The 27771-nt window shown below is 50.8% G+C and overlaps 1 protein-coding gene across 1 annotated transcript; it reads left to right on the top strand.

Annotated features, from left to right (window-relative positions):
- Window positions 1–26829, top strand: OVOL2 (ovo like zinc finger 2). Its single transcript, XM_060078813.1, is given in 5 exon segments — window positions 1–273; window positions 275–404; window positions 1071–1294; window positions 12342–12534; window positions 26516–26829. Coding segments are annotated over 5 exon segments (1134 nt in total).
- Window positions 26830–27771: the final 942 nt, after the last annotated feature.

The following is a 27771-nucleotide window of genomic DNA, read 5'->3' as shown; positions in this document are numbered from 1 at the left end:
ATGTTGCAGGGCGCATGCTCACTCCCAAGTTTCCTGGTGCCTTTTCTATTCCACCTTATGAAACTTTTTCCTCGGCGTGGTCTCACCCGCGATTTAAGGCATAGGTGTCGCCGAGCCGGGAGGCTGGGAGTCGCCGGGCGTGCGGGGGAGAGGCCGGGCCGCGCCGCGGCGGGGGGCGGAGGGAGAGGGCCGGCCGGGCGGGAAGGTGGGCTCTGGCCGCGGGGAACCGGGGACCGAGCCGCCGCCGCCCCTAGAGGGGAGCAGCCGGGACGAGGGGGCCGCAGTCCGGGAAGGGGGCCCCACGATGCCCAAAGTCTTCCTGGTGAAGAGGAGGAGCCCGGGGGTCTCGGTCCGCAGCTGGGATGAGCTCCCGGACGAGGAGAGGGCAGACACCTACATCCCAGGTGAGCGCCGCGCCGGGGCCGGGCCTGGGCGCCGGGTTCCTGGGGTGCGGGCAAGGGTGGCCGGGTCCCCTCTGCTCAACGGCCGGGGCTGGACTCTCCCCCTCCCCCATGCCCCTCTTTCAGGGGGAGGAGGAAGTCACTGAGGCGCGGGAGGACCGAGAGTGAGAGGCTGGGAACCTGGGACGCCCTGCGCCCCCTTCCCCCTAGTGGGCGCCTCTAATTGCCCGGCGGCGGGACCGTTGGCTGCAGCGCGGGCCGGGGTGGCCCGGGAGGGGGGCTAGGGGCCAGCAGGGGCAACCCTCAGCCCCACGTCCTCGTGGGGTTGCACAGGGATGGGTCAACCTCTCCGGGGCTGGGTGGGTCGAGGTCAGGCCCCCCGCCCCCATCCCAGGGAGATGAAATTTGGCGCGCGGGTCCCCAACCGCGCTGGGCCCTCTGTTCCTCGTGGGCGCTGGAACTGGGACTGAGGAGCGGCTCTCAGAACCCCGAGCTCGCTCGGGAGGCCGAGTCCGGGGCTCTCTCGCCCACCCCCGCGGCGTTGCCCACTTGGCGAGTTGCCCAGGTCCGGGGCGGGGCGGCGGCGGCACCGCCCGCAGGTCAAACTGCCGCGGGCGCCCGGGCCTGACGCCGCGTGTCTGTGTGTCGGGGCGCGGCCCTCCCCCGCAGTGGGCCTGGGCCGTCTGCTCCACGACCCCCCCGAGGACTGCCGCAGCGACGGCGGCAGCAGCAGCGGCGGCGGCAGCAGCAACGGCGCGGGGGAGCCCGGAGGCGCGGAGAGCAGCTCGTCCCCGCGCGCCCCCGAGCGCGAAACCCCCGAGCCCTGCGATGGCGAGGTCCCCGGTGGACACCTGGCGGCGAAGCAGCGCCCGGTCGCCAGATCGAAAATCAAGGTACGATGTCGACTCTGCCCCCGCCGCCACCTGCACCACGCCCTGGCGTCGGGCTCCCGGGGCCGGCGCCTCTCCCTGTCGCGCCCGCCCGCGCGCCCCGGCACCCGAGCACCCAGCGCGCCCGCAGCGCAGCTCCTGCACCTGCCCCTGGGTCGCGGCCAGGGCGCCTCCCCGCGTCCTCCCGCCTGCCAGGTAGCCGGCCGCCGGCGCTGCTGCGCCCCGGAGACTGGCCTCCCGCGCGGGCACAGGCCGCCCGCGTGGCCTCCGGAGCTCCCTAAAGGCTCAGGCACAGCGTCCTCCCCCCAGCAGTCCATTCTGTGCGCAGGGCCTGAAGAACACCCTGGCCGTCGGAGTTCCCGGGGTGGGATAGAAGGGACCCCAGGCCCCGGGCTCCCCTCCTCTGAGGTGCAGTTCCTACAGCTTTGTGAAGTCTGAGTTTCGCCCCCTTCCTCGAGTTCTGGGCAGTGGTGGCAGCTTGGCACATAGTGGGTCTTTCACAATCACAACTAGTCCCAGTGCCAATTATGAAGTGCCCGTTAGACACGAGGTCTGTGCCGGGCACTTTAAACTGGTGTTTGTCAAATCTTCTTGAATTATGTTCACGGATAAACGGATTCAACTGCAAATTGGCCCACTGCCCCGCCCCCAGTGGGGTGGAGTGTTTGTTTCCTTCTATTTTCGAGCTTCAGCCCCCACCCCCACCCAGCCTCCTGGAATTGTAGGCCACAGCTTATCCGGACGCCCATCTGCGTTTTCCTGTGTGGAACTGCCATGATTGCCTTCTCAAAGGTATCCGCTACCTCTAAGACTAAGCCGTCCCATTCCACTGACTCATGGACGGCGGGAGCCTGGGAGTGATGTTTTAGGAATCACATAACCCCAGTTCCTAGCCAGGTGGGCCTTAGTGCGAGCCTTTCGGGCTCCAGGCCCTTGCTGTAGGTGTTAATTCTTGGGCGCTCCAGGGTGGTCCCGAAGGCCCCCCTGCCCAGGCAGCGGGATGAGGCGGAAGCCCTAGGGTTCGCTGTGGATTGCGAAAGCCTCCTCCGTTACTTTTCCTGGGAGAGGCCTTCCCTCCCCTGTGCATATTCCTGGCTCCAGGGGCTTGGCTCCGTGGTGGGCTGGTGTGCATTTGGTTATGAATTGAGGCTAGAGGCTTGAGCTTGGAATCCTTAAGAAAGACACCTTTAAAGGATGCTGGGACTGGGTGTGGGCATCCTGCTTAGTGTTAAGTGCGCCGCCGAGGTTCAAAGTCAGCTGATGGGAGGCTTTTCTGGGCCAGATGGGGTTAACTGGGAGGGACAATTTGCCTGAGGCCTGTAGCTCTGCCCTCCAGGAAATTCTACAAAGTATCCCACTTGCATATTTATCACCCGGCTGGGAGGACAATTTGCAACATTGTTTTCGGGTGGTCTATAGCTACTTTACCCCTCTGCCCCCCAACTGCCCAGATTGCCCTGGAGACAAGGTGGCACAGGAAAAATATCCAGTCCCTTAACCACCATTTTAGGAGATCTCTGCTACCCCAGGCAAACAGGTCCACTGGGGCCCTGGATTAAGGGAATGAATAAACCAATCTTATTCCCAGGATCCTTGTTTTGGTGCTGACCTCAGGGGTGGGGGGTAGGGCATAGAGTTTGCTCCTCAACCCTTAACAAGGTTTCCAGAGGAGTTTTTGTTTGTTTATTGAGGCCAAAGTTCAGGTTCCCTCTCCCCCTCCGCTTCCACAAGACCTCCTGGGGTTAAGGTGCTCCAAGCCTACAGAATTATCAGCTGTGGTATTGGCCATTTTGTGAATTAGCACAACTGTAGAGTTCTATGCAATGTATGCTGAACTGTCTAAGAATTAGTTTCCTAACCATAAGGGGGGGAAGCCACTCAGGCATGATGCATTTTTTTCAGTGACTTGAAGACACTTAGTGGACAGTTGGTTCTTAGGCCCAGAGAAGGGCAGAGAGAAGCTACATCCCATCCAACAGGATGTAGTGCCTGCTGTGCCCAAGGCAGCCAGGAGATAAAGATGCTGCCACCCTGGTGTTCCAGAATCTTCTGACAGTAACGGTTAGGGCTCTAGGCTCTGGTTTAGTCCCTCTGGGCCTCAGTTTCCTCGCCTGTAAAATGGGGAGAGTAATGAAACAAGTAATGAAACCTCATAGAGTTGTGAGGATAAATGAGTCAAGCGTGAAACATGGTAGGTGTCCGATAACTCTAGCTAGAATTATTTGGGTTGGTGGAGAGACACAAATACTAATTTAATTATTAACCCTATTACAGGAAAGTGAACGCTCAACTAGAAGCACAAGCAAAGATGCAGTACATTCTGAGCAGAGGAAGGTTTCTTGGTGTGGATTTGAGGGCTGTGGGAGAAGGGGGAGAGGCACGCTTTAGGGTAGTATGGGCTGAGCCCAAAGCTTGAGTGAGGACAGGACTCAGAGCTGGAGGGAGGATGGGGAATGGGCCTGGGGTCAGGGAGAGTCGAGGTGAGGAGCTGGACGTGTAGCCAGGACAGGCTGCGATGGTAAAGGGGCCAAACCGAGAAGCGTGGGTGCTCCCATGGGGGCAGAAGAGGGGCTCTGGAAGGTTTTTGAGAAGGAAAACCTCATTTGGCTCCATCTCACCAGCTGTGGTTGGGGTTACGTTATCTGTTCTGAGCCTCAGTTCTCTGATCTGTAAAATAGAGAAATAAGAGAATCGGCCTCTCCAAAGCATTGGGCAGATTATATGAGACAATGCGGGCAACACGCTGAGCAATTTTGTGTGTGTGTAAACTGCCCAGTGGGGAGTTAGCCGACAGTGACTCATAGCAAGTTTTGTTAATGTCCAATACTTTGTTGCCTACAGCAGGGACAAGGGATTTACCAACTGGATTGGCTGGATTTAAGTATTTTTGAAAAACCCACCCATTTGATATTTGGAAGGGAACATAAGCCCCATCCCTAACTCCCTGGCTGTTGACCCCAGTCTCCCAAGACAGAATTGGATGCCCCAATTCCCCCCACCAGTCTTGTAACTCACTGACCATCTCCTTGGCTGACCAGACTTTTCTTCTTGACTCTAGACCCACCAAAGGCAGGGAGCATTCCTGCTGAGATTGTATTTTCAGCACCCGGTGCAGTAATGCCTGACTCATAGGAGGACATAAGTCAACATCGAAGAGGAATACAGGCAGGGAAGGAGTCAGTAGCATCTGGGGGGAAATAGGAAACAAGACAAAAAGGGAAAAATGCTTGGAATGGATGCTTGAAAAAGCTTAAATTAATTTAAAGGGTGGTAAAGGAGGAATAGGAGAACAATGTGTTAACTGCAACCAGCTTTTAACTGGAATATAGGTGAAGTCAGTTTTTGTGATTGGAAGGGTCTGAATGGATTTGTTGCAGAAACAGAATCCACTGTAGCTCACTTAAGCAGACAGTGGTTAATTATAGGGTACTAAATGGGCTAAAGAGAGACCAGTCTGAGCTCCCAGGAGTGACTCCCAGAGCCACACTACAGAACTGGGCTACCTAGGGAACTGCAGCCGCAGCCTCTTTGGCTGCTGTCGTGCATCACGATGCTTCTGCTAATGCAGGGTGTGAAACAATTGCCACATACCTGCCTCGGCTCAATTAACTCAGTCCCAAAGTCAAATCTCCTGATGGTGCATGTAACTGGTGGTACCCAAGTCACATCTAAAGACCACAGATGCCAGGGATTCTGGGAAATGTAGTGTCTAGCTTTGTAGCCTCTGCTGTACAGGAAGGCCCACCAGAGGAGCAGGAATAGAGGCTGAGCGTGTCCACCCACAGGATCTACTTCAGGGACCCTTATGTGGTCCAATCTCATTTTTGTGGGGAGAAAGGTAAAGCCAGAGAGTTTTGTTGAGTTCCTCACACGTACTAGTGGCAAAGCCCAACCCAAGGCTCCTTACTCTTTAGCATTGTTGTACTGCATCATGGAAGGCACCTTTGACGCCTTAGCCATTAGCACTGACAGCCTGACATGAAGGAATTGAAGCAGTTTCTCACCGTGACATGAGACAAAACCACAGGGCTCATCCCTGCCTCTCCCACACGTCATGCCCGGACCCATGGGCCTGTCCCGGGGAAGTGCAGGCACACGTTTTGCAGACAACAAGCCCCATCAAAATCTCGGTGTGGGCACCTACAAGTCCTGTGGCCACAGGCGGGTTTCAGCTATTTGAATCTGTTTCTTCTGGATGATTAGGATATGTTCCCTTCAGCATCTCTGCATTTGGGAAGGTTCTGCATTCTGCCATGTAGTGGAGTTGTGAAGCTTAAGAAAGTAGTACATAGGAGCAGGAGGGGAATTTTTATCCTAAAGGGGCTGGGGAAATACACTTAGCATGTTTTGAGCGCTCAGGCGTAAGCAGATGTGTCACTGGAAATCTCGTCTGCGCGGCCACCGGAAGGTAACCTGCACTCACGGTAGCCTCCCACAGGAAATAGGACCATTAATTTAAGGAACTTGTCTGGTGGAAGCATCCACAGAAAATAAAGGATTTTTTTTTTTTCCTTTAGAAGTTGACAGGTAAGTGACCTTAGCCAGCTTTTGAAGTTGGTCAGAGGGCCAGCCCAGGTCCCTACCTCCCTGGATGCTCCTGAAGTCTTCAGCAGCTCTGATACAATGATGGGTTTGTTTCTGCTGCACAAGCCTGTTTTTAGAAGAACTAGAGGGGAACTTTGTGTGTTTTTTAAAATGAAAGCCGAGATCCTGCAGAAAACAGGACAGCAAATAAGAAAGCGCCAAGCTTCAGGGTTGGGGAACTGCTATCTCTCTTCATCTTTCTTGCCCTGAATTAATCTCCAGTTAGTTAATTAATCTCCGGACTGATGTCACCTCCCATCCTCATGGTAGCTTCCTCACTTCAGGAATAAGCCTTCTGGAGAGTTAATTTTGGATTAAGGGTGAGACTATTAAGCTTTTTCTGAGGATAACAGTGTCTGGAGCGGTATACTGTAAGTGAACACGGTAATACTTTCCATATCAAAACACGAATATTGACACCAAATGGGTAGCTTCCACTTCTGTTGCCAAGGGAGATAGGAGCGAATGTTGGTTTTCAGAGCTATTTGGATTTCAGAGTCGCAGATGAAGGACTGGGGGCTGGTGACCCACACTGAAGGTTAGTTCCCTTTTTCTTCCATCAGTGAGAGAAAAACTCAAAAGACAAATGGAGAAACAATGGGTTTTGACCAATTACCTTTTATGTAGGATCACAGGACTCTGGAGCTTGTCGAACTCTAAGAGTTAGCATTTATTGCAGCAACCAGTCTTTTTTTTTTTTTTCTATTTTGGCTGTACCTCACGGCATGCAAGAATCTTAGTTCCCTGACCAGGGATCGGACCCATGCTCCCTGCAATGGCAGGGCAGAGTCCTAACCACTGGACTGCCAGGGAAGTCCCTAGCAGCCAGTCTTTTTAAAGTAGCTTTTCTTAATTAATTCCTTAACAGTCCCAAGAGGCAAGTATCATTATTGTCCACATTTTATGGGTGATGAAATTACGGCTTAGGTTGAGTAACTTGCCTACTTCCCAGACTGTAGGTGGTAGGGCAGGATTTGAACTTAGGAAAAGAGCTCATCTAATCCCATTTTATTATTTTTACATGTGGGAAAGTATGGCCCAGGGATATTAAATGACATCACACAGCCATCCAGGTCTAGGTTTTTATGTGATCCTCAGCATTTCTTGTCTCTCCACCCCACTCATTTTGTGACCAGGTGACAAAGATGTCACTCGTTTTGGTCTACCCCTTGCAGAGTAGAGTAACAAGTAGTTGGTTAACCCTATTTTGGACTTTTAGGAAGGAGAGTGGTAGGTGTAAGCCTGTGTAAACATAATAAAGATGACCCAGTGAGCAGACAGGTGACCCGAGGAGAGCTTGCCAGTCCTCTGGCACATGGGGCCTCATTTCAGGAATCAGGGGTGTCTTCTGTATCAGGCTGCCCATCCTGGGAGAGAACACTCAGAAATGTGGCAGCTCTGCTGTTCTAGAGAGAATGTGATGCATCCATCACCGTTCCAGTGTTCTATTGCTGCTTCACAAACAACCCCAAATTTAGCAGCTTATCATACTTTATTATGATGTCTTCTAGTTCTGCGGATTGACTGGGCTCAGCTGGGTAGGTCTTGCCTGGGGTTTCTCTTGTGGATGCAGTCAGATGACAGTGGGGTTGGAGTCTCCTGGGGGCTTGACTGGGCTGAACATCCAGGAGGGCTCACTCATGTGACTGGCAGTTGGTACTCTTGTCCTTTTCTAGCTACTTGATTCTATGGTTATACCATCTTTTTTTTAACAAGTCCCTATTGATGGGCATATAGGTAGTTTCCAGCTTTTTGCTATCACAGACCAAATTTCAAGGCACATGTGAAGTACACTCTGTGGGATAAATTTCATGTTTAGGAATTTATCCTCCAAATATTTTTCTGAGGAATTCTTAGGAATTTCTCCTTTTTTTAAAAAAAATTGATGTATAGTTGATTTACAATATTGTGTTAGTTTCAGGTGTACAGCAAAGTGATTCAGTTATACATATGTCTGTATACATACATGTATATATGTGTATATATATTTTCAGATTCTTTTCCATTATAGGTTACTACAAGATACTGAATATAATTCCCTGTGCTATACAGTAAATCTTTGTTGTTTATTTTATATATAGTGGTATCTATTAATCCCATACTCCTAATTTATCCCTCCCCCCATTCTTTCCCCTTTAGTAGCTATGTTTGTTCTCTTTGTCTGTGAGTCTGTTTCTGCTTTGTAAATAAGTTCATTTGTATTATTTTTTAGATTCCACATATAAGTGATATATATATATAGTATTTGTCTTTCCCTGTCTGACTTACTTCAGTTAGTATGATCATTTCTGGGTCCATCCATGTTGCTGCAAATGGCATGATTTCATTATTTTTTATGGCTGAATAATAAGGACTCTCACCTTTCTAACGAAGGAATTTTTCCTTCCTCTGAAAAGTGAACAAGTCTGGCAGAAGCTGGCTTCATCAGCCATAATCTTTTTGCTGTTTAATTAACCCTCCATCTTCTTTTGAAAAGGCTGTCTTCAGACGTTCTGGATATAATTCATAAATGTCTGGAGTCTGGATTGGTCAGAAATACATTTATAGTTGGCAAACAACCCTTCATGGGCTGGAGGGTGCACCTTATGGGAATTCTCTACATGAGCATTTTGTGTTGACTCAGTTTTCCATGTTGTGAAAAGTGGAGAAATGGAAACACTGCCTTTGCTGAGGCAATTGGAGATCTTTTATTTTTGCTCTGAGAAAACCAGAGGGAAGTTCCCCAGAAAATGGGGTGCCCTCCCTCTCCAGTCCCCACGCCTCATTCCTTTTTTCTCCCCTGTGTTAAAAAGCTTTCTGTATCTCTCTCAGTCAGATGATCCACTGACCCTGAACTCCCTTAAATGATCACTGATCTCCATCCCCTCTGCCCTCAACATTTTTATTCTTTTCAAACCAAATAATGCCAGTGATTTGAGATTTCCATCCTGGACTGTAATAGGAGGTACTCATGTTACATGCAGAGCATTTTAAAAATAGGCGTTTACCAAAAGGATTAAAGTAAACAAGGGTTCAGGTTGGAACCATAGTTGGCGAGTCCTCGGGCACATGGTGCAAGGCTTTCAGAAGACAGTTCTAGCTTTCTTCACGCTTTTCATCAGAATTACCAGGTTCATGTGCCTCTGTTCTATTTTATTAGCCGCACTACCTCTCAAATGACCTTCATCCTGTGTAGACTTGGCCTTCAGAAGCTCACGGTATTTTGTTTGCCAAGACCTGGGCCATGTTTAGTCTTTTCACATCCCTTCAAGGGAGGCAGTGACTAGAATGGGGACTGCGGATTAGCAGGAGACCATGACCTGTCCTGTGATAGGAGAGCCTTGGGCACAGCTGGGTCTCCCTCAGGCCCTGCCAGGCCCCACCCCTTTGGGGGGCAGGGGTGGGGTATGAGGCAGGAGGGTCATCAGACTCAAGCCCTGCGGTTGTCCTCCTGTATCTTCCAATATGCCCACCCTCCCCTCGCCCTCTGACAGTCATTGGGGGACCTGCCCTTCTCTGTTCCCTCAGCTCTGTTCATCAGCTACCCTCCAGGGCTCAGGCTGGCCAGGCTGGACCACACACAGTCCCCCTCTTCCCAGCGCCCTCTCTGGGATATCCCTTGCCCTTCCCCCATCTTCTTCTTCATCGTGGCCTGGCTGAGGAGCTCACCTCTCCGGGTACACTTTCCCGTGCACCCACTGTCTGGGCTAGGCTCCCCTCCCAGCTGCCCCTTGCACCTGGGGCTTCCTAGATGGCAGTGGCCTGTTGCCCGGTCTGCTCTCCGACTAGACTAGCAGCTTCTTGGGGACAAGCCATCCTGGTGCTCTGAGCACAGGCCCTGTCTCGGATCAGGCACACATCAGGGTCGGCAGAGACTAAGATGGAGCAGTGAGAATGAACTGGTGGAGGGGGCTGCCTGGAAAGCCCTGTTCTGGGGTCTTTGCCTCCTGCCACCTGTGAGCCATTGCCCACCAACACTTTCTGCCTGTGCACGGCCCTCATCTGCGCTTGGGGCATGGGGGTGGGGTGGGGCCAGGAGACTGCGAGGATGCTTGCTGGCTTCCACAAGGCATTTAGTTGAGGATACGTTCGTGCCTGATGGAAGCCTCTGGAATGAGTTGGAATAAAGTCCTGAACCATGTGAGGGCCATTCCCTCACATCTCAAGTGTGGTCCATGGACTGCACGGTGGCATCTCCTGGGAGCTGTCTAGAAATGCAGCATCCAGACTCCACAAGACCTCCTGAATCAGAACCCGCACTTTTATTTTTTTGAATTTTATTTATTTTTGAATTTAATTTTATTTATTTTTATACAGCAGTTCCTTATTAGTCATCCATTTTATACACATCAGTGTATACATGTCAATCCCAATCGCCCAATTCATCACACCCCCACCCCACCCCCGCCACTTTCTCCCCTTGGTGTCCATACGTTTGTTCTCTACATCTGTGTCTCTATTTCTGCCCTGCAAACCGGTTCATCTGTACCATTTTTCTAGGTTCCACATATATGCGTTAATATACGATATTTGTTTTTCTCTTTCTGACTGACTTCACTCTATATGACAGTCTCTAGATCCATCCACGTCTCTACAAATGACCCAGTTTCGTTCCTTTTTATGGCTGAGTAATATTCCACTGTATATATGTACCACATCTTCTTTATCCATTTGTCTGTCGATGGGCATTTAGGTTGCTTCCATGACCTGGCTATTGTAAACAGTGCTGCAATGGACATTGGGGTGCATGTGTCTTTTTGAATTATGGTTTTATCTGGGTGTATGCCCAGTAGTGGGATTGCTGGGTGGTATGGTAGTTCTATTTTTAGTTTTTTAAGGAATCTCCATACTGTTCTCCATAGTGGCTATATCAATTTACATTCCCACCAACAGTGCAAGAGAGAACCTGCATTTTAACAAGACCCCCAGAGGATTTGTGTGTGCACTGAGGTTTGAGAGGCACTGGTCTTAGGGGTACAGGGACCAGTTTGGGCAGGGGCTGCAGTGGCTGGAGAAGCTCATCAGGGAGGGAACAGGTGAGCTGAGGCTTGGCAGAAGGCAGTATCCTGGTGGATGAAAGGAGGGTGTTTGAGACCAGGAAGGTGTTAAGCCAGGAAAAGACCAACTCTTCTTGCTAATAATGTTTGTCTGAAAATTAAGTCTTTTAGGTCCTTTTATGAATAGAATTTTGGCAGAACGGTTGGATCCATCTTCTAAAGGATCTGATAACTAGGAAAACTTTAATGAATATATCAGATCTGGTGTTTTTCGTCACACAGTTAGAGATTCTGTTTTCTTCCTTTGAGGCAGCAAACACGGTTGAGAGAATGAACCAGGCAGTCCAGGACCTGGGATTTGGTTATAGTTTTTCTGATAACGAAGTTGTGGGATCCTGACCAAGTCACTTCCCAAGATGACCATCTTATTTGTTCATGATTCTGGGTCAGAAACTGGGGCACGGCTGGGCTAGGCAGTTTTCCTCTGGGCCGCGTTTGTTCACTCAGCTGGTGGCAGCCCTGGCTGGGCTGGAAGGTCCAGTGAGTCTTTATTCATACCTGGCACCTCATTGCTCCTCTGCATGGCTGCTTGGGCTTCCCCACAGTATGGTGGGCTCAGGCTTCCTCATGGCTGCTGGCTTCCAAGAGGGAGGATGCAGAAAAGCTGCACCGTTTCTTAAGATCTGGAACTGACACAGGCCCTGCCCAGATCCAGGGGGAGAGGAGACAGTCTCTTGGTGGATGCTGGCCGGGAGGAAGGAATTGACTGTGATGTTATCAGACCTAGACTCCTCTTTCCTTTCTGCTCTTCCATCCTCAGCACTGGCTTCTGCCTTGGGTCCGAGGTGGCTGTTGGAGCTCTCCCGAGCAGGAAGGAGTAAATCAGGGGAGAGGGCACCATCCTTCCCCTTAGAGAGTGTATCTCACCAGCCAGGTGGTCCCACCCACAGGACTTGCTGTGAGGCTGGGAAGTGTAGGCGTGTCGCTGGGGGCGGGGTGCCCAGCTGGTAATCAGAGGCCTGTCCCGAGGACCAAGGGGAGCATGGGGAGCTGCTCCAAGGGGAGCATGGGGTGCATGTGTCTTTTTGAATTATGGTTTTCTCTGGGTATATGCCCAGCAGTGGGATTGCTGGATGGTATGGTAGTTCTATTTTTAGTTTTTTAAGGAACCTCCATACTGTTCTCCATAGTGACTGTATCAGTTTACATTCATTCATACCAGTGCCTCTCAAACCTCAGTGCACACACGAATCCTCTGGGGGTCTTGTTAAAATGCAGGTTCTCTCTTGCACTGTTGGTGGGAATGTAAATTGATATAGCCACTATGGAGAACAAGGCGGGGAGCTGCCTTGTTCCACCTTCCCCCAAACCAAAACCTGCTGGGACTTTTTGGTGGGGGGGGTGAGGGAGCCCGAGTCAGATCCAGCCAAGACGCACCCGGCGGTGGGCGCGCCGCCCCGCGCGGGTCCTCACCCCTCTCTCTATCCCAGTTCACCACAGGCACCTGCGGCGGCGACGCGGCGATTCACACCTGCGACCTGTGCGGCAAGGCCTTCCGCCTGCAGCGCATGCTCAACCGGCACCTCAAGTGCCACAGCCAGGTGAAGAGGCACCTGTGCAGCTTCTGCGGCAAGGGCTTCAACGACACCTTCGACCTCAAGAGGCACGTGCGCACGCACACAGGTGAGGGAGGGGCGCGGCCAAGAGCCCCTGGTCTTTCCCCCGTAAGGAACCCAGTCGGGAGCCTGGGGCAGAGCTATGTTTCCGGAAGAATCGCGGGGCGGGGTGTTTGGGGCCGGGCCGCCCGGCTTTGCCACCTGCCATAGGTGTCCCCTGGGGCCCGCGCGCCGCTCTCAGCCTGTTCTCGCCTCGGTGAGATGGGCGGCGCATCACTGGCCGGAAGTGTCCTGGGAGCTCTGATGCCCACTCGGTGCAGCCCTCGGGCCGGGCTGAGGGTTGGAACGTGGTCCCCGTGGTCCCTCTGCTGGTATTTTGTGCTCCTTTCTCGGGAAGTGAGTCTGTCTCAAAATAGCATCACGTTGCTTCCTCCTGAGAGCTCAGAAAGAGAACAGCAGCTGACTTAGCGCTGCCCGAGCCTCCTGCGGGGGCGGGTGGGCAAGTGTCACCCCCACCCTGAGCTTTGCTCAGCGCGGGTCTGGGTCCTCACCAGCTCCCTTCCATAGACAGCCCTGGGGTGCCGGTTGGCCGCCCTCCCGCCCCCCTGGCTGTTCGTAGCCTCGGTAGTTTTGTCTAGGAGACACCTGGCCTCCAGGCTGCTCCTTGAGGGCCACACCTGTGCCAGAGCGATCCCTGGAGGAGAATTCTAAGATGCCATTTCCTTGCTAAAAAAACCTTCTCCAGGGCTTCCCTGGTGGCGCAGTGGTTGAGGGTCCGCCTGCAGATGCAGGGGACACGGGTTCGTGCCCCGGTCTGGGAGGATCCCACATGCTGCGGAGCAGCTGGGCCCGTGAGCCATGGCCGCTGAGACTGCGTGTCCAGAGCCTGTGCTCCGCAACGGGAGAGGCCACAACAGTGAGAGGCCCTCGTACCGCAAAAAAACAAAAACAAAAACAAAAAAACCTTCTCCAGCTCTGGGCAGGACAGAATCCAAACTCCCCGTCTTGATGGGCTCCATGTAAAGCCCCTCACAGTCTGGGTCCCATCTTCAAATCCCCATCCTGTCCCAGCCCCTCCCACCCCATCCCACTCCATCTTTTCATCCCACCCATTTCATCTCATCTAAATCCATCCCATCCTAACCATTCAGTCTTGTCCTGGTGCCACGCATTCACCCTACAACCTCATAGAATTTACTAATTATAGACCCGCTGATCCCGTCAAGCCCTTTCAGGGTTTAGGGTTTCCCTCAGCCTTTTGGGGGTGGGGTGGGAAAATGTCCACTCCTCCCTCCCAGGGGGCCTCTCAGGTCCCCAGCCGCCACACAGGGCCCTTCTCAGATCCTCTGTATTCAGATTTCCTTTAAGCCCTTATCACACTTTTTTGTTCTTAGAGTACTGGCCATGAGCTTCCTCCCTGGCCTCAGAAGGGTGTCCTCCACCCTAGAGAGTGGACTGGCATACTAAAAGGTTTTTCTTTTTCCTTTAAAATACTTTTCTAAAGTGAAATTTTCATTTAAATGTAACATACATCTAGAAAAGCACACAAATCATAAGTGCATAGTTTGAGAATGTAGGACTTTTTACAAAGCGAACACAAGCATATAACTGGCTGGAGTATTTCCAGCCCCCATAAGACACTGCCCCCTCCCTCCTGCCCCCTCTGGTCACTGTCACCTTCCCTCCAAGAGGCACCAGTAGCCTGACTTCAGTAAAAGTTTGACCTCTGTGTGGCCAGGCTGACACCTGGGTTGGGGCAGGGAGAATGCTTAGGGAGATTGATGGTCCTAATGCTTAGGGTGATGGTGGTCCTGTGTGATTAGGGAGGGTCCTATAGAGGGTGAAGGGTCCTGTAGGTGGTGGAGGGCCCTAGGAAGGGTGGGGGTCCTATGGGTGACGGGGGGACCCCTGGTTATCAATGGACCCATTAAGTGGTTGCAAAGCTGGGCTTATAGGCAACTGACCCAAGGAGCTGGAGGAAATTGGTGACCACTCATGCCGTCATTTGTCGTTGTTGTCCTGGAGAGTTTCTCAGCTTTTCCTCTCTATCTGAGGATGTCCTTGAGGGCATGGCCTATTTCTTCTGCAACTCCTCACCTGGTGGGCTCTGTGGTCACTCCCCCACAGAGTGAAGGGGGCTTGGGGAGCATTGTGAGCTGTTGGTACCTTCAGTTGGAGTAAACATGGAGCTGCCTCATCTGTGACTGAGTTAATTCTCCATTAGTAGAAATATTAGGGACTGACTGCTCTCAGGGAAGAGTTTGTAAGCGTTTGCACTGAGTTGGTCACACAGTGGTTAAGAACTCTGGATCTGAGCTAGCTGATTCTGCAACCTTGTCGAAATTACTTATCTTTTTGCCTTAGTGTGTCCATCTCTAAAATGGGCATGGTTTTATTACCTATCACCTAAGTGATGGCTGCGAGGTTTCAGGGCAATAATGGCGTATAAAGTGCTTCACAAATTGTAAGCACTTAGTAAATATGAGCTATTAGCGGTGGTAAATGTTGAAATAGTTGGCAGAGTTTTCCTGGGGCCCTGTGGTGTGACAGGCTTGAAGACTCACCTCTGTGCTTGTGGAAAGCTCAGCCAACATAGGGAGAAAGAACCCAAACCCCTGACTGTGACCCAAGGAAAACAGCAGGTGTGCCAGACAGAAGAAAAAGTGGCGAATGCTGGTGGGGAGGCCTGGAAGGTGCATTGTTGCTGGCAGGGGCACCAGGGAGGCTTGTCAGAGGAGGTGTCCTTTTGGCTGAGCCTTGAAGAGTGAGCAAGATTTTCACAGTTGGACGGGGAGGGAAGGGCATTGCAGATGGGGAATGTCTTAGTTTGGGTTCCCCCAGAAACGGACCCTGACACGAGGATTTGGGTGAGGCCGTTTATTTGGGAGATGGTCCCGGGGGCACAGTGAGGGGATGAGGAGAGGAGACAGAGGGAAGGAGACTCAGTGAGAGCTAGTTACTTACTGAGTGTGTTACCACTGGGAGCAACTGGGGCTCACGCCCCCTGGGGGTCCTCTGAATGCACACAATGCACCCCAGAATTGCTCCAGGGGCAGGAAGTGGGGTATTTATCCATCAACTCCCATCCTTCCTTGTTTGGGGGGTCCATCCTGGGACACTCTGCTCCTAGGCAGTTCCTCCCCGGAGCCCCTTGCAGACCTCACGTTTCCCGGGAGCATCATCGGGCAGGAGCGGCAGGAAGCCACTGGCCTCCTGGGACTGTCCGAGCCGGCCTGGTGGGAGGCTGAGGGGTTTGGTGGGGGGGTAGCAGTGTCTGCCAAGGAGAACAAGGCTTAGCGGCCCGGGGGCCCGGGGTGGGGGCGTTGGCAGAGACGGGAGAGCCTGCGGAGGCCCGCACAGCTTCCTCAGGTGGTAGCGAGCTCAGAATGGTGGTTTTTCTGCAGGCCAGGCCCCTCGGCTTTATCCTGTTGTATCCAACAGCCCCGAGGAGCCCCAAGCCCTTGTTACCCGCAGTTCACAGCTGAGGGGCTGGGGACGGCTGGTCTTCCTGAGTCCAGGTCCCCCGCTTTCCACAGGCCCCTTCTCTGTCCCCGCCCCTCAGTACTGTGCTCACTCAGCGTCCTTCCCGAGGCTGGGCCTTACCAGCCGCCCCGGTTCAGTTTCTAGAAGCCAGCTTGCTCTGCAAGAGGCGAGATAGAGAGGAACTCGGGCCTGGCACAAACCGCACCCTCCGGCCTAGGCTTTATAGTGGGTTTGCTGAGGAGCCTGCCCATGTGTTCAGTGGTGCCAGCATGTCCTCTGGCCACAGAGTGAGCAGAAAGGGGGTGGCCTGCCCCCTGCCCCCCCCTCCAGGGCCCTGGGCTCCTTCATCTCCCGCTCCTCAAAGATGAGACTTCTAGTGACTCCTAAAGGAGGGGCTGAAAATCACCGGGTTGCTGAATAAAAATGTCTTCCACCTGATGCTTCCCCAAAGGGCATCGTGCACTTTATCCCACGAGGGGTGAGGCTGGCACTCAGGAGGCATTTAGGACTGGAACCCCGCAGCCTCTCTGCACACGGGGAGCTCTGGGTCCGCGGAAGGTGGCTGGTCCGATTGAGATGTGTGTTTACGTGTAAAACAGACACTAGATTTCAAAGGCTTAATGCAAAATAAGAACGTAATATATATCAATTTTTAATGTTGATTTCATGTTGAAGCGGTAATATTTTGAATATATTGGGTTCAACAAAAGGTATCCTTAAAATAATTTCACCGGTTTCTTTCTGCTTATTTTAATGAGGCTACTGGACATTTTAAAATTACAAAATGGCTTGCATTTTAATCTCTGTTGGATAGCTCTAAGGTCATTGAATCTACAGTTAATGATTTAAAAATTTTTTTATTATAATTTTGACTCTTAAAGTGACCAACAAATAGCATTATGGAAATGTCTTGAACCTATTTTCCCTCTGGTTCATTTTATTTATTTAATTGGCCGTGCCTCGAGGCACGCGGGATCTTAGTTCCCCGACCAGGGATCGAACCCGTGCCCCCTGCAGTGGAAGTGCGGAGCCCTAACCATTGGACAGTCAGGGAATTCCCTGTTTCGTTTTTGTTTTTTTTTGGAGTATAATTGCTTTACAGTATTGTGTTAGTTTCTGCTGTACAATGAAGTGAATCAGCTCTATGTATACCTCCCTCTTGGACCTCCCTCCCACCACCCCCCATCCCACCCATCTAGGTCGTCACAGAGCACTGAGCTGAGCTTCCTATAGCAGGTTCCCACTGGATATCTATTTTACGCGTTGGTAGTGTATATAAGTCAATTCTAATCTTCCAACTGTAGAGATGTGGATGGACCTAACGTCTGTCATACAGAGTGAAGTGAGCTGGAAAGAGAGAAACAAATATCGTATATTAATGCAGATATGTGGAATCTGGAAAAATGGTACAGATGAACCTATTTGCAGGGCAGGAATAGAGATGCAGATGTAGAGAACGGAGATGTGGACATGGGAGGGAGGGGAGGGTGGGACGAATTCCCTGGTTTATTTTCTGATGGAGATATGCCTCCAGGTAATAATGACCAGGAAGAGGAGTCAAGGCCTTGCCGACTAACTAGCTGGTGGCAAACGGAAAAAAAGGGGCCCCAGCTCTGGGGATGCCCCTCTGCGGGAGCTGGAGGGACAGGCCTGGCCTCCTGGCGCCAGAGGCCTGCCCTGCAAGCTCTGAGCTCTGTGCAAAAGGGATAATCAGTAAAAAGAGCAAAAATCTGGGCTCCTCAGACCTTTCTGTAGTTCATGTGTATGTACCACCTCACTGGCTCCAAAAGGTCTCACCAGAATTCTGGGAATTCGGTTTTGCCTTTGATGGAGACGTGAATGTTGGATTTTGGCTCTTGACAATTACAAGTAAATGTTGTGTTAGGACCAGAAGCAAAGATGTGGACAGTGTTCTCACAACTACGATAGGCAGATGAATGAAGGTTATGGTTGCTCCCAGTCCGGTTGGGCCAGACCATGACTAATTTGAAGACTTACCTGGGATCCCAGGACCCTTGTTTTGAGAACTGCAGCGACAGTGTTGATGAGGTGGACAAAGACAGTGGGACCAGGGATCGGGATTAATCCCCTCCCCCACGTCTCCTCCTGAGAGAGCGGGGCCTCTAAGGAAAGACTCAGAACACGAGGAAACTTCTTGGAAAAGGTCCAGGGAAACCGGAGCCTGGAAATGTCTTACCTTAATATCCAAGCAGATGAAAGAAAAGATTAAGACTTCTTTTTTGGATATGACTTCACCAAGGAAAGAGTAGATCAGAGGTGTGAGTGTGTGAGAGTGTGTGTGTGTGTGTGTGTGTGTGTGTGTGTGTGTGAGATGGGGGAGGGGGAGCAGCCAAACGACATCTGAGTCCAGATTGGAAGAGAGAAACTGGAACAGAAGAAACTCGGTTAACATTTTGTGAAAATACGTCCGCAGACGAGTGGCTGTTTTCAATCCAAATTGACTTAGGTTGGGTTCCCTAGAAGCAGATTCTGAGATGGCGATTCTTATAAACCGATTTATTGAGGGAGAGCTTTTGGGAGAAACCTGTGAGGAAGGGGAGAGCAGGACAGGGTAGCAGGGATGTGGCCCCAGCTTGATCCCACCAGGGCTCTGGCGTGTGACTGGCACTACAGGCCTGTCCTGTCCCCAGGCAAGTGGGGGACATTTCTGTGCCCATGTGAGTCAGAGGCTGCCTTTCCTCTGGGTGGGCAGGTCACTTGCCCAGTGCCCGTTCCTTGGAGAAGGGGACATCCAGGAACTGTTAGCTGCCAACATAGATGACAGATGGGGAGTGAAGTACTGGCCCAGAAAAGGGGGTCCTGATGGAGGACCAAGAGGGTCCACTGCACACATAATAGAGGGAATTGCTCTATTTAAGTGGAGTTGACAGGGTCACTGAGGCCAATGTGTGAAATTATGGCTGTTGACCCACCTCAGGACAAAATAGAGACGGCGGGGGGTGGTGGGAGGGATGAGCTTTCAAGACAGGATTGTATATTCAGTTCGTAGCCCGTGAAAAATGTCATGGGCCTGGTTTTACAGAATATTCTTCTGGATTTGTTCAAGTGTTTTAGGTTGAGCCAGCTGGCCATCCAGGGAAGGAGAGAGTTTGCTGGGGGCAGGCTGTGGGTGGGGGAAATCTGTCATTTAGAGTCAAACAACCAGCAGGTGCCAAACTCAGCACTGAGTGTCTCCCCCCTCGCTGCCCAGGGACCCCAGCACCGGTGGCACCTGGGGGCGTGTTGAACGTTTACTGAGGTGTCAGGTGTGGTCTGGGCGTTGTTCGCCACTGTGATCAGGTGTGCCAGGCTCATCAGACAAGTACAGCTTGCATTGAATGCATTTTATTTTTCTCGTATGTAAAGTGACTACTTATTTTGTAAAAGACTTCAGTCAATATACAGACTACAGAGGAGAAAGCCTGCGCTGCTGTAACCAGTCGAAAAGGGCACACACATGTGCGGGGTCCCCTGCTCGGTTTGTGAGGGCTCCAGAGGGGCATAACCCGGGTTGGTGATAACTTTATGACCCTGACTAGAGTAAAGGAGTTGGTTCGAGATGCGCCTGCCATTCCTACGGAAGCTTCTGAGTTCCACGGAGGGAGGCTGAGGAATTCAGATCTGAGGTCCGGGCAGTGGGGAGGGGGCTCTGGCCAGAGCACAGGGTCTGCCCTGCCCCCACTTGGTGCGGCCCTCGGGCCTTATCTTCCATCTGGGCCACATTGAGAAGGAGGAGAAGGCAAACAAATCCCATCTTGATTGAAGAAGAGGAAACAATGGTGTCTGTTTGGAGCCTACGGGGAAGGGTTGATTGGACCGGGAAAAATGCAGGCTGGGAGAAGTTTGGAGCGGGGCGGGTGGGAGAAAAGAATAGAGTTACCTCCACCCCGAGGGAGCTGAATGCTGCCTTGTAGGGTGGCCTCCTTCACTTACCAAACTCTCCCCTCTTTTATTTTGACTGACTTTTTAGCTACCATAAATAATATTGAAAGGGAAGAATGAAAGAAAGAAAAAAGAAGCCTCCTCTCCACGCCAAGCCCTAGTTCCACTCCTGAAAGCAAGCCACCATTTAATTTTTTTTTCCCCAGAAGTTTTTAACACCCATTGCTTTTTTCATGCACTATCTATCCTGGAGATTGTTTCCCATCTGCAGAAGTAGACATACCTCACTCTTTTGAATAGTTGTCAGAGCGTTTCTTAATATGAGATTATGATGAAATTTCAAATATGGAGGCACTGTCATTTTTTTCTCTTGCCCCAAATGATGACACTTATTTACACTTTCAGGGTCGGTTTTTTCTTTCCTCCCTCCCTCCTTCCCTCTTTCCCTCCCTCACTCCCTTCCTTCCTTCCTTTCTTCCTTCCTTCCTCTCTTTCTCTGTCTCTCTCTTTTAATTTTAGACAGCACTACCACAGATATTTTGGTAAATCCTTTGCCTACTTGTGTGAGTCTTTCTGTAGATAATTTCCCTGAAGTGGGCCAAAGGGTAGACCCATTATGATGTTTATGGGGTGGTCACATTGCCTCCTGAAGAGTTTGCCCTAAATGTCCAGTCCCACAAGGAGGCCTGCAGAGAGCTCCTTGCTGAAGTCCATGTTTGGATAAAGTTCAGTAAAGGGGACTTAGCTACAGCAAGCAGAGAGCGCCAATGACAAAGACTTTTCTTTGGGGATGAGTGACATGAAGCTTGATTTGGTAGTAGAAATAGAACATTTGAAAAGAGACCCTTTGTGATAACCCAACACAGTATTTTCTGCTCGAGGTGATACAGACCCACAGCACAATAGTCTGGAGGGTGGACGGGGAAGGAAGTCTGTCCCCTTCCCTCTCCACCAGCTGCCTGGGAACAACATTTTAAAAAATTAGCCTTTAAAAAAATTATTTATTTTTTTAAATTGAAGTATAGTTGATTTACAATGTTGTGTTACTTTCTGGCGTACAGCAAAGTGATTCAGTTATACATATGTGTATATATATTCTTTTCCATACTCTTTTCTATTATGATTTATTACAGGAAAAAATTATCCTTTTTTATTGTGAAATAGATAATGAACAAAAAGGTGTACATATAGATACAGTTTAAAGACAGATACTAAATATTCACACACCCACCAGCCAGCCAGCTTCTGAATAGAGCGTATTTGCGTGCTGTTGACCTGGATTGTAAGCTGTTGAAGCTGCATCCCGTTGAACATTCAGTGTGTGCTGCATCCTTTGCTTATGAGATCTCGGTTAGTCCTCAGAGAAGCCTTACAAGGGGTATCAATTATTATCCCCATTTTACAGGTGAGGAAACTGAGGTGTGGACTCAGTTAATGCGTGGCTGATGGGTGGTGCCTGCGTTTCCAGTGGCCTTGGACTCTGTTACTGTGTAGGTGTCAGTAGGTTAATGATGCCTGCTGCGGGGATGGTTCCCGGATCCCACTCCAGGCTCAGACAAGATTGGCCTTTGCTCGAGAGCACCCACGTCCAGGACAGGCGAGGCCCAATGTCAGGGAGGCCTTGGTATCTGTCCCCCTCATCTGGGGCTCCTCCCTGGCCTCCTTCATCCCCTGCCCCCCGAGTTTGGGGGAGAGGAGGACTCCAGGAGGGAGGGACTTGTTCCCCAGCCCAGAAAGAGTCACCAAGAGGCGGCTGCTGGGTGACCATGTCTGCCTGCACCAGTGAGCGAGGGATGAATGTGGTGTTTGCAGAGCGGGGTGGGGAGGGCAGGTTTGCAGAAGTCAGAGTTAACTGCCGTAACTAGAGGTGTGGGGACCTCCTGTCTACCCCGCTCCACCCCCCGCAGTCATCCTCATCCTAGCCGTCATCTGCACGACGCAGGGCTCTGAAATCCTCTAGCCCTGGCTATCCAGGCTCTGCTGGGTGCTGTGCCCGTAGGATTCGGTTGAGCTGCGGAATGAAGAGAGGAAGGAGACGTGACCGTGCGAGTGGACTTGGCCCTGGCCCGATGCCCTCTGCCAGGGGCAGGGCTCAGGCAAAGCCATGCAGCCCCGTCCGCATCACCTTCTCAGGTCACCGTTGGGAGTGGGGACCCCCAGGAGTAGGATTGGAAGCGTCCACTTCCAGAATCCAGGTTAAAGCCTTGTGTCAGTGTGCTGGTTTCCCCACCGGTTGAGTTTGGACGTTTTAAAATAGTCGAGGGCTGTTTCCAATCACCCTTGAAAGGAGCAGCTGGCCTCTGGGTGAATTTCTGTCTTGATGAGCTTTGGGTCTGAAGTCAGGTTGCTGCTTGATCAGCCAGAGGTGGTGGGAACCAGCTGCCATGTGGGCGCAGAGGCCTGGTTAACACAAAGCCCCTTGTGGCCCAGACATGCAACCTACGTGGTGTATTCCTTTGGAGAGGCCTCACGGCCCCTACGTTTGTAGAAAACTAGCCCCAAGATGTGACCTCTCTTTTTCCTGGGCCAGTAGGATTCACTCATTCATTCAAAAATTATTTACTGAGCACCTATTAGGAATTCTCTGCTGGTCCAGTGGTTAAGGCTCCACGCTTCTACTGCTGAGCGCCCAGGTTCGATCCCTGGTCAGAGATCTAAGATCCCACAAGCCACGTGGTGCGGCCAAAAACAAAATAATAAAATAAAAAATAAAAATGATTTTACTGAGCATCTATTATGTGCCAAGTGCTGAGGATTATAAAGGAGTTTCTTTTAGCAGTTTTTCTGAAACGTGGAATGTAATACAGGCCTGTTTTCTGCTTGGGTGGGCTGGAGGAACACCCCACCACGGCATTGAGCTAACACAATTCTTTTCACATGAATGTTAGAGGAAAGGATGGGAGCTTCTGGATGTGGATAGGAAGACAAGTGGAAGCGACTCGATTTGTTCAGGTGGTTGAACGGGGGTGGGGAGAGTATTTTTTTCCATTTTGACTTCCTTTGTCATCTGTGTACTTAAAAAACGTCATGAACAGACATAGCTCTCCCGGCCCCCCTCCACACGCCACCAGTGAGGAACTGGGGACGTTTAACCTTGAAGAGAGGACTTGGGGGGGCCTGGCTGCCTCAAGACACCCCAAGTGCCGTCCTAAGGCTTCACCACGCGTTGCTTCAGACCTGTGACTCCAGCATAAGCAGCCTCAGCAGCACCTGGGAACCTGTGAGAAATGCAGATTCTCATCCCCACCCCAGAACCAGATCCGCCAGCAGGGGGGCCCGGAATCTGTGTTTTGACAAGCCCTCTAGGTGGTTCCGTTTTGGGCTCAAATTTGAGAACCACTGCTTTCACTTGGATCAGGACATCTGGGGTGGGGCCCGAGGCTCTGCACTTCCAACGAGCTCCTAGGTGATGTGATGTGAGGTGGACTACACCTTAGTACCAGGTCGTATAAGGCAGCATCATGTGATGGAAGGGTGTGGGCTGGAGCAGGGCTTCCTCAGTCTCTACAGTTTTTAAAAGATGGGATTTGGGTGCAGCTGTACAACAAAATGCCACGGTGCTCTTAAAAAGGAATGAAACCAAGCTGTAAGCACCAATATGGGAAAATCTCCAGGAATATGTATTTATTTCTTGAAGTATAGTTGACTTACATTGTGTTAATTTCTGTTGTACAGCAAAGTGATTTAGTTATGTGTGTGTGTGTGTGTATATATATATATACATATATATATATATATATATACACACACACACACACTCTTTTTTTTGATATTCTTTTCCATTATGGTTTATCATAGGATATTGAATATAGTTCTCTGTGCTATACAGTAGGACCTTGTTGTTTACCCATCCTATATATGCTAGCTTACATCGGCTGACCCCAACCTCCCACTCCATTCCTCCCCCAACCCCCTCCCCCTTGGCAACCACCAGTCTGTTCTCTATGTCTGTGATTCTGTTTCTGTTTCATGGATAGGTTCATTTGTGTCATATTGTAGATTCCACATATAAGTGATATCATATGATATTTGTTTCTCTGTCTGGCTTATTCACCTAGTATGATAATTTCTGTGTCCATCCATATTGCTTCAAATGGCATCATTTCATTCTTTTTTATGCCTGAGTGATATTCCATTGTATATATGCACCACATCTTCTTTACCCATTCATCAGTTGATGGACACTTAGGCTGCTTCCATGTCTTGGCTATTGTGAATAATGCTACTATGAACATAGAGGTACATGTATCTTTTTTAATTATAGTTTTGTCTGGATATATGCCCAGGAGTGGGATTGCTGGATCACATGGTAATTCTATTTTTAGTTTCCTGAGGAACCTCCATACTGTTCTCCACAGTGGCTGCACCAACTTACATTCCCACCAACAGTGTAGGAGGTTTCCGTTTTCTCCACACCCTCTCTGGCATTTATTGTTTGTAGACTTTTAAATGATGGCCATTCTGATCAGTGTGATATGGTGCACCAGGAACATTGTTAAGCGAGAAAAGTAGATTTTGAAAATATCTTTTGATAATAGCTTGCTTCCGTTAAAGCCAGGATAGTAAAATCCTGATAAAACCCATCATTGCATAAATAGACTATTTAAGCATTTTAGAATGTGAATTTTAATACACCTGTTTTTCAATTTTTCACTATTCTTTCAGCAACTCGAACATTCTTGGGGAAAAAAATAACCATTAAAAAAACAAATAAAAACATCCACGTGGGGACGCACATTTTCCCTTTCACCTTAAGCTCCAACATGACTCCATGCAGCCCTGGTGGATCCTGTCCTTACTTAAATTTTTGATAACTTGTTCATCATGGATTTTTTTGCATGTATTTTGATTTTGAAAATATTTATCTTGATTGATGTTTTCACATACTCTTAAATTCTGAGCCTAAAGCTTTGGGGATTCCTGCGGGCAGTGGTCCTCCTGGCCTCTGGGCTCTGAGATGCTCTGAGAGCTGGCAGCCCACTCTGCTCCATGGACCCCGAGCACAACATTCACCCTCTCTGGGCTTCCGTGCTCATGGGACACTGTATGCTTCCTTGAATCCCCCCCACTTTAGAGCCTGGGATACACCTACTGAGGTCTCCTTACCTAAGTCCCTGTCTCACCCTGTCGGGTGCCCACGGTGGGCATGGGCATGACTGTGGTTTGATTGGCTGAGCTCCCTGCTCATATGGTACCTGTGGCCTCTCCGTCTGGAAGGAAGGCCCCACTAATAGTAGCTCACTTTTAAAGCCAGCAGGAGATCTAGGTTGGAAATGGTTTCCTAACTGTAGCCGACGCCATCAGTGTCCTCTGGCCCCTGCCATTTCTGGGCACACCCGTCCATGTCGTGGCTGCCCACACCTGCAGCCCAGCCTGAGGATGTCCTTGCTGGAGGCCACTCTACCCCAAGGCAGGCTGTACATGCCGGGGAGAGAGACCCTGTCCCACCAGGGTGCTCTCCACGGTGCTGCCGGAGCAGGCGGACAAAGACTCCAGCTCCCGAGGGCCAGGGTAACTTGGAGGTGTGTGTTCTTCTCTGTCCCCCACCTAGCCTGGCCATTTGGACTCTGGTTGCCCACAGTGGTGACTGGCTGGATGACCCCTCTCCCCCTTGTCATCATCTTCCCTCCCCTGCAGGTGGGGAGTCACCTCCCACTTTTCATGGGGTCACTCCTCCTCAGGGCACCTTCCAAATAACTCCTTTTCCAGTGAAGCCCAAACTAAAATTAAAACAAGATTTACTCTGCCCACTTTGAAACCCAAACCTTAAGGCAGGCAAGTGGTGGTGTTTTGCTGTATGCATCCGTTTTTATTATGTTTGCTCTGTGGACAATTTTATCTCCTGCCTTAATCATTTTCCTCATGTTCCTCATCCTTGGTCATGATTTTTTTTTTTTTTTCCCTCTCTCAGCCCCTGGCAACTATTTTTCTATTGTTCCTGGGAGTTTAACTTTTCTGTATCTAAGTGACACCATGCACTATTCTTTTTCTGCCTGGCTTATCTCACTGAACATAATGCCCTCAAGGTCCATCCATGTTGTTGCAAATGGTAGGATTTCCTCTTTCTCCTGGCTGAATAATAATCCATTGTAGATATATACCACACCTCTTTTATCCATTCATTTGTTGGTGGACACTTCAGTTGTTTCCATGTCTTGGCTATTGTGAATAGTGCTACAGTGGACATGGCTGTGGAGGTATCTCTCTGAGATCCTGTTTTTATTTCCTTTGGATAAATACAGTGGGATTGCGTGGTCATACAGAAAGGTCTGTCTTTAAGTTTTCGAGGAACCTCCATACTGTTTGCCACAGTGGCTGCACCAATTTACATTCCCACCAATAGTGCACAAGGGTCCCCTTTTCTCCACATCCTCACCAGCATTTGTTACCTTTTGTCTATTTGATAATGGCCATTCTGACAGGTGTGAGGTGATCTCTCCTCTCTACGTGGTTGTGATTTGCATTTTTCTGATGATTGGTGATGGTGAACATCTTCTCATGTGTCTGTCGGCCCTTTGTACGTCTTTGGAAAAATGCCTGTTCAGTTCCTCTGCCCGTTTTTGAATCGTGTTGTTGGTTTCTTTGCCATTGGGTGATGCAGGATGACTTTTAATGGCTTCATAGGTGGGAGGCTCTGGCTGGGCTGTGACCGACCAGTGCTGTGTCTGCCCCTCACCCTGCAGGCATTCGCCCCTACAAATGTGACGTCTGCCACAAAGCCTTCACCCAGCGCTGCTCCTTGGAATCCCACCTGAAGAAGATCCATGGGGTGCAGCAGCAGTATGCCTACAAGCAGCGCCGGGACAAGCTGTACGTCTGTGAAGACTGTGGCTACACGGGCCCCACCCAGGAGGACCTGTACCTGCATGTGAATGGTGCCCACCCGGGCAGCGCGTTCCTCAAAAAGACATCCAAGAAACTGGCAGCCCTCTTGCAAAACAAGCTGACATCCACGCTCCAGGGCAATGCCAACCTGAGCGAGGAGGAGGAGAAGTAGGAGAGGGCGTGGATGCCAACGCTACCACGTGTCCACAGATTCCCGGTCTTGAGGGCCCCCTGACCCACGGGCTCTTTCTAAGTCCAAGTGTTCCGTCCATCTCTCTGTCCTCTGGGGGCCTCGATGGGGGCTCCGTTCCAAGGCTGTCAGTGATAACAGTGGCTTCAGGTCCCCCGTAACCTGTATCCTCAGGAACACTGTCACATGAATGAAAGCTTGTGGATGGCTATGATCACCGTCTGGGGTTTGGGTTTTTTTTTTTTTTTTTTAGGATTTTCACACATGGAGGCAGGGGTGTTCTTAAGAGAGACACCCCTTGGAGAGATTGATATGGTGCCTTGAAATAAAAGTACTTCCACTTGAAATGCTACTCCAGCAGGGAAAATGAATCCTATTATTCTGAAAGAGTTAGCAGGAATTATTTTAATAAAGGAATCATCCTGGTGAAATTTTCCTGATCAGAATGAAACAGGAGAGCATTGACCTGTAGCTCCCTGTCCAGGGCATATCGTGGGACTTTCGATTTCAGGTTATTTGGGGGTTGATGTTTTGTACTAGTGGGTGGGTTTGAAGAAGGGCATCTTGAGCGATGGGTAAAGGTAAACAGACAGCTGGTGACAAGACAGCCCCACACGTGGCTGCCAGGCAGAGGCGCTGGGCTCAGCTTGGCAGGCGGCTCACAGATGCTCTTTGGGCCAGGGTGTTGCTGCAGAGATGCTCTGGCCTCCAGGACCGGGCCTGCTGGCTGAAGCCCATCCCCCCTCCGTGAGTCCAGCACCGGGGGTACCGTGGACATCGTGGGGCCGAGGCTGGAGCATGAGGAGACCCCGGGGGCCCTCAGTGCCCCTGCAGGGGGGGCGGGGGGGGGGGAAGGTGATGGCGGCGTCAGCATCTCCTTCCGGGCATGTGACTGCTGCGCGAGGTGACCTTTGGCCACCTGCA

The sequence above is a fragment of the Mesoplodon densirostris genome, chromosome 16 (genome assembly GCF_025265405.1).
Source record: "Mesoplodon densirostris isolate mMesDen1 chromosome 16, mMesDen1 primary haplotype, whole genome shotgun sequence".
In the NCBI taxonomy this organism is placed as follows: Eukaryota; Metazoa; Chordata; class Mammalia; order Artiodactyla; family Ziphiidae; genus Mesoplodon; species Mesoplodon densirostris.
This window is presented reverse-complemented; position numbering and strand designations above follow the sequence as displayed.